The sequence below is a fragment of the Sinocyclocheilus grahami genome, unplaced genomic scaffold (genome assembly GCF_001515645.1).
Source record: "Sinocyclocheilus grahami isolate Dianchi unplaced genomic scaffold, SAMN03320097.WGS_v1.1 scaffold349.1, whole genome shotgun sequence".
NCBI lineage: Eukaryota > Metazoa > Chordata > Actinopteri > Cypriniformes > Cyprinidae > Sinocyclocheilus > Sinocyclocheilus grahami.
Window position 1 is genome coordinate 622,478 of NW_015505528.1, and position 7,076 is coordinate 629,553.

General features: G+C 36.1%; 1 protein-coding gene across 1 annotated transcript; it reads right to left on the bottom strand.

Moving 5' to 3' along the window:
• Window positions 1-432: 432 nt before the first annotated feature.
• Window positions 433-5,450, bottom strand: LOC107548514 (dual specificity protein phosphatase 18). The gene is made up of 3 exons (XM_016229222.1): window positions 5,396-5,450; window positions 4,079-4,152; window positions 433-1,330 (listed from the first exon to the last, which is right to left on the bottom strand). Exon 3 carries the CDS (start codon window positions 1,316-1,318, stop codon window positions 779-781), a length of 540 nt encoding a protein of 179 aa, XP_016084708.1. The 5' UTR covers window positions 1,319-1,330; window positions 4,079-4,152; window positions 5,396-5,450; the 3' UTR covers window positions 433-778.
• Between the last annotated feature and the right edge of the window lie 1,626 nt (window positions 5,451-7,076).

A 7,076-nucleotide genomic window follows, 5' to 3' on the forward strand; every position in this document is an offset into this window, starting at 1 on the left:
TTTGAAAGATGAAGCTGGCGATTATGGTAAGGGGCGTTACATTTCCGACGAGTGCTTGCGGTGATCGGCCAATCACAATGCACTGGGTCAGCTGGCCAATCAGAGCAGACTGCGCTTGTCGGAAGGAGGGACTTTGTAGAAAACGAAGCATTTGAGAGAGGCGGGGCATAGAGGACCTACAATAATGTACAGTATTTGAAAAATAATGTGTTTTTTGAACATTAAAGTATGTCAACATATTCTGATACACCAAATACACAAAATAATGATCTTTAAAAAAGCATCATATGACCCCTTTAATAATATGGTCCCAAGATGATATTTAGTGGATGTATGAAGTCAGTTACATCACTTGCTCACCATTGGATGCTCTGCAGTGAATGGGTGCCGTCAGAATGAGAGCCAAAGAGCTGATAAAAACATCACAATAATCCACAAGTAATCCAAGACTGTCTCCAATCCATCAGGCACCGTCTTGTGAAGCCAAAGGCTTTGTATTTGTAAGAAACTAATCTATCATTAAGAAGTTTTAACTTTAAACGGTTGCTTCTGGCCAAAATACGAGTCCATGATGACATTAAATGTGCCCTACTAAGAAATCTTCTGCCATCTTGTGGCATTTTATTGCACATCATCAAAAACTTTATTGTAAAAAAAAACAAAAAACAATTTCAGACAAAAATACAATACATAAATCCACTACAAAAATGTCCAAAATCATTCAAATATGAATGAAATGACAGGAAGCACAAAGATATCACGGTTGGTAACCCATTTCCTAAAGTGGAATCAAGCCTCTTGTTTCTCTCTCATACAGATCTGGAATGTGTCCGACAGGCGAGTTTATCATACTGACTGTATTTTTGCCATGTAATTTGAGCTCGTACTCGATCAGCTGCCTCCAGAAGCCGCTGTTGGGTCTCACTATGGGTCTGAGTGATTTGAGCAGCGCGTGCGCCTCCGCTAGCGTCAGACGGCGGTGCTTCATCAGATACGCCAGACACAGCGTCGCCGAGCGACTGACGCCTGCGTTACAGTGAAGCAGCACGCGTCCGTTTTCATCACTGACATGCTGTATCTTATCAGCAATGGCGTCAAAATAGTCACAGAGTCTGGATTCGGGATCATCAGAGACAGGCACGTGCATGTAATCCACAGTGGGAATGTTTGTGTTGCTTACGTCCTGAGTTGTGTTAATGACACATGTAATGTTGAGTGAACGAATGACCGAAGAGTCGCTTGCTGTTTTGCTGTTGCCGATGTACAAACAGTCCGTTATCTGAGCAAACCCACCGAGTCCACCTGCTCTTCCTGGCATGGTATATGAATACTGGGAAAATGCGCAAGTGTTAATATTGCAAACATCACAACTAAAAAGCATAATTTGACAAACGTTCATTTTGGCTTGCTTACATGATTAAAATACTTTAGGGCTGCAAAACGATTAATCGCGATTAATCGCATTCAAAATAAAAGTTTATGTTTACATACTGTGTGTGTGTGTACTGTGTATATTTATTATGTATAAATACACACACACATACATGTGTATATATATTAAGGAAAAATAGGTTAGATTGATATATAATATAAATTATATACAAGTATGAATATACATACAAATATATTTTTTAATATATACATATATGAGTGTGTATTTACAGTATATATACATAATAAATATACACAGTACACACACATATAGTATGTAAACAAACTTTTATTTTGAATGCGATTAACGCAGCCCTAAAATACTTTCAAAAGACTGTTGTTTGAAGGTACAGACCATAAAATCAGTGACATACACAGATGGAATGTTACTGAGTGGTTAGGAAATTGGCACTGAATTCTAGATTGTAGCTATTGTGTTGCTAAGGCGATCTGGGTGGTTGTTAGGCAGCTGCTAGGTAGTTCAAGGTGGTTGAGAGTACAGAAAACAACAACAACAACACATGACATATTGCACCGTGTCATTATTTATTTACCAAAAATAATGCCAAAAATGTAAAAGCCATGGGTGACAAAGTGAGGACATCCTTAATGTTAACATAGGAATTAAGAGGGTAAGCAGTCAGGCGCTGCTAATCAAATACCGTTGATTAACTGATCATCAGCAAGTGTGAGCACCTCTAAAAGCAGATGTTTTGGCAGTTTGCTGGTCTGGAGCCTTCAGGTGTGTGTTAACACAATGCCAAGGAGGCAAGACATCAGCAATGATCTTAGAGAAGCAATTGTTGCTGCCATCAATCTGGGAAGAGTAGTACAGCCATTTGCAAACAAATTGAAGTCCATCATTCCACAGTGAGGAAGATTATTCACGAGTGGAAGATATTCAAAACAGACCCAGGAGTTGACATCCCAGCATAAATAAATACCCACAAACATCAATAAACTGGAGCAACGTTGTAAAGAAGAGTGGGCCAAAATTCCTCCAGAACGATGTGAGAAACTGATAAAATCATACAGAAAATGATTAATTCAAGTTATTGCCGTTAAAAGTGGATCTACAGGCAACTGAATCATAGGGTGTCCTAAGTTTGTCACACATTGCTTTTCCATCTTGGCTTTATTTTTGTTAAATAAATAATGACATGGTGCAATATGTCATGTGATGTTGTTCATCTGAGGATTTATTTTCCACATTTTAAGACCTACCAAAGACCAGATGATTTTTTTTATTATGCCCTGCTAAAGAAAACCATGGAATTCAATAGGGTGTCAGTGTCCTAACTTTTTCACATGACTGTAGATTAGGACAGTGCTGAGTAGATTACTTGCAAATTATAATCCATTACTGATTCCAAATTACATGACAAAATTAGTAGTACTTTTGGTAGTATAATTGGAATACGTTTTGATTACTTAAATTGTTCATCACACTGATAATCGTGCACCATATTGATTTAAAACTAAAAGGAGAAAGAAAATATTTTCCATTCATTGCTGTTAACAACATTAAGTGCATTAAAAATGACTTTACGTCAAGGTTTCCCAAACTGGAGTTTGTGAAGAAACGGCAGAGTTTAATGACAAACTAATAATTGATTAAATCATATTTAAAATGAAAATAAATAATTTTAGTAGAACAACAATTAAAATAAAAAACTTACTAAAAAATATGTGACTATTAACCAGAGTTAGATAAATTTGCAAATGGGTTACTTAATTATTAACTTATTACCTTGAAATCAAAAGAGGTTCAGCTGACAAAAAAGGTTTGGGAATCCCTGCATTATATGTAAATAAGAAATGAATTTGTGCATTTTAATGTTTTGGAAAAAATCATACAAAGACATAGTAATAATAATTCAAATATAAATTAATGTGTTCATTAAAAGCTTTCTTAAAATTGAAATGATTTTTGTAAATCCAGTGGTCAAATGCCGTGTGGCCTCTCAGTTTTCTGAGTAATTATAGCCACCTGACTAGTGAATGGTCTTTGTGTGGATGTCAGCAAAACTGGAAGATTTTCTGAATGTTGCAGCAGGCTAATTTAGAAAGGTATATTTAAAAGATGAAAAATAATTATTATGGAGAATAAATACATTATGAATAATGTATTGCTGTTGTGTGAATAATATGTAATCAATAAGAAAGTAAGTGTAGTCTGAGTAAGTGTAGGAGTATTCTAAAATCTAATATAATCTAATTACATTAATTTATGGAATCTGATTACTCAATCAAAATGACATATAATCAGTTACTACCCAGCACTGGATCCTGATAAGTTCCCGAAGAGACAGACACGCTGTCCAGATTTTGGTGTATTTACCTTGCAACCTTGGGTTGGGATTTTTTTTTTAAAGAACGTTTGTACAATTATGCCAACATAATAAAGCCGCCTATAGAGCACACTGACTGTAAAATATACTTTATACTAGATTCCCCGCTCTTTCTCAGTGCATTGATACATGATAAACATTTCACAACTGTGTATCATCTTAAAAACTGCGACAGAAGTCAGTGTATTTATCAGTAGTTTACGCTGCATTATAAAGATATATATTCGATTGTCTGAAAAGTTTTATTAGTAGGCTATAACTGCGAAAAGTGCTCAAATATTAGCAATAATAATTACCTGTGCGCGGCTGTCAGCTGATGAAGTCTTCTTCTACTCGATGCGGCTTGGAAACTGTACGCGCGCATCGCCACCTAGCGTTGATATTGAGAGCTATAAACATTTACATTACATTTAGATATTTAGCAGACGCTTTTATCCAAAGCGACTTACAAATGAGGACAATGGAAGCAAAACGCCAAAAACGGAACTGCCAAATATATTGAGTGTTATCTATCTATCTATCTATCTTTTCTCTTACTTTGAAGTAGTCTACTTTTTTTATCCTGCATAGACTGCATTATGCATTATCCTCTAAGACAGAACTATGTTGGTGCATACATCTGTCATTGAATTTTGTTTATATATGAAAATGTATAGCCTATATGAAAGAGTACCCTTTAAAACAAATTCAAATAAAATAAGATGTGTGCGTAATTGCATTAAATGTGCACTTGTAGTGAAATTTCAAAAGTATCTTTTTAAAACACTGTACTTTCAGCTAATATAATATCAATAAATGGCATAAAAGGCCACTTAAGTGTACTGAGACACTTTCATACTTTCATAAAAATTGCACTTTGTAATGATGTCAAATTAATAATTTTACTTTGAAGTACATTGAATCAGTATGTTTTAACAATCTTTTGTTGTGCTATAAAGAAGTACACTTATTTTGATGTGTTGACACACTAAAACACATGTAAAGTATTTGATTCTAATTTGAACTGTAGTGTGATTTTAAAGTCTTAGTGTTTTTAAAATATTTTAAATGGACTAAATTGCAACTTCATCAATAAAAAAATGTGTAATTACAAATATTTATTTAAACACATGACAAAATGTTCAATAGAAATGACATTAAAGTGTTTTAGTTCAATAAAAAATGCTTGTCAGTATATTCAGCAATACACTTTAACCATATTTTAAACACAATAGAAGTTTTTATGAAATTACAAATAAAGATGTACTTAAATAAAGTTCGGCTAACTGCATTTGATGAAAAATGAAACTATAATATATTTTCACTTAATTGAAATTAGCATACAATTAAGTGTGAAAACATTCCATTTTAAAGTACAGTTTTTCCATAAGAAGCACTCTTTTTAAAAGTATGCTGAAGTGTATTTCTTTTTCTCAAGGGGAGAGGGAGAGGGGAGAGGGGAGAGGCTCGGTTGTTCTTGCGTTCCTTCTGAAGATCAAAGGGAACACACTTCTGCAGGCCTTTCTGAAGTTGGCACCCATGAAGGCATGGATCACGGGGTTTATGGAGGAATTGGAATAGGACATGCAGTGAGCCCAGATTTTTAGTTTGTAGAGTGTATAATTGTGACTCACATCTTCAGAACAGAATGCTTGTAAGAGAATCAGTATCTGGATTGGACCCCAGCAGCCCAGAAACAGCAGCACCATCACAACCACCTGGTTCTGGATGCTCTGGTCCGCACTGCTTCAACCCGTTCTGCTGACGTCTGCAGCTACAAAACCAAGAACACTCTTAGACAAATTACGTTCATTATGGTTTTATATATAACATATTTTTCCCAAGAGAAAGGGTTGAGTGCAGTGATTCTAAATTACTGCTGTAAAAGAAAACTGATCATTTTGGAAAAGCGTTAACAACAGTGTGATCTGTTCACACCAATAACCACAGAACAATAACCACAAAGATAACTCTAATGATTAATATCCACACCAAGGCACAATAATATTATGTTCATTATAAGTGCACTGCAGTTGTGTCATTTATTGCATTAAATGCTCAAACTCTTTAAAGTTGAATGGATTCTGATTGGATGTCAATATTTTTATTGTTCATCAGCTGGAAGAAATTGTACTGAAATGCCTAAATTTTTTTGTCATTATTATTATAGCTGTGATGTTGACCTATTTTCATAGAATTATAATGATTATTAAAACTTTACGGTTATCTATATTGTCTTAAGACACATAAATTAGCACCAAAATACCATAACGTTTGACTGGACACAACCTTTGATGTCAAAAAGTCTATTGTTTTTGCTATCCCAACTACATGCATTGGGTTTTTTTTTTTGGTTTTTTATAAACACGCATTAATTTTGTTATTTGCATTCTACATTTTTCCCACCTGCACATCACTACCAGAGCTGAAGCCAGGAATAACCCCTTCTTTGGTCACAAACCACCAGTTTAAAACAAAGACTATAGAATAAAGGGACTTTGTTTAAAATCACTAGTTTTGTGTAGTTTACGGATAGTTTGATATAACTTATGTAATAATTTAGCTAATTCTTATTACTTATGAAAATATATAGTATCTCCACAAACCATTGGATATATAGGGTAGAATGTAGACTAGTTAGGATTTAGGATAAACTTATTTAGGATCTATCAGAAAAGGTGGTCAGTGATGTGATGCAACTCATTCTACAATTGTTTTTGTGGAGATGTTTCATTCAAGTTCATTTATGCTGTTGGGTGGCACCTGTGCTCCTGGTGTGTGTGTGTGTTTGTTCACTACTCACTGCTGTGTGTGCGTGCACTTTGATTGGAGAAATGCAGAGCAGAAATTCTGCATTCTGAATCTCCGAGCGAGCTGGAGAGCGGGTTTTACAGCCGTGGACTTAAAGGACTCATACTTTCACATTCAGATAGCACCGCATCACAGGCGCTTTCTGAGGTTTGCTTTCGAGGGCACAGCGTACCAATACTCTGTTCTCCCGTTCGGGCTGGCTTTGGCCCCACGCACTTTCTCATAGTGCATGGATGCAGCACTTTCCCCTCTCAGAGCGAGCGGGATGCGCGTTCTCAATTATCTGGACGATTGGCTTATTTTAGCTCAGTCCCGGGACACGTTAGTCAGCCATATAGACACGCTGCTTCGTCACTTGGAGTCCCTAGGGCTATGTGTCAACATGCAGAAGAGCATTCTCGCCCCGAGTCGGTCTATAGCATATCTGGGAGTGTGCTTCGACTCGGTGGAGATGGGAGCCCGCGGTGGCCATTTTGTCTTCCTAACAGAGCTGCTAGTAGCGCC

Bases quoted from the DNA above. Each gene is read 5' to 3' on its own strand.
- LOC107548514 (XM_016229222.1), bottom strand. From the start codon at position 1,318: ATGCCAGGAAGAGCAGGTGGACTCGGTGGGTTTGCTCAGATAACGGAC.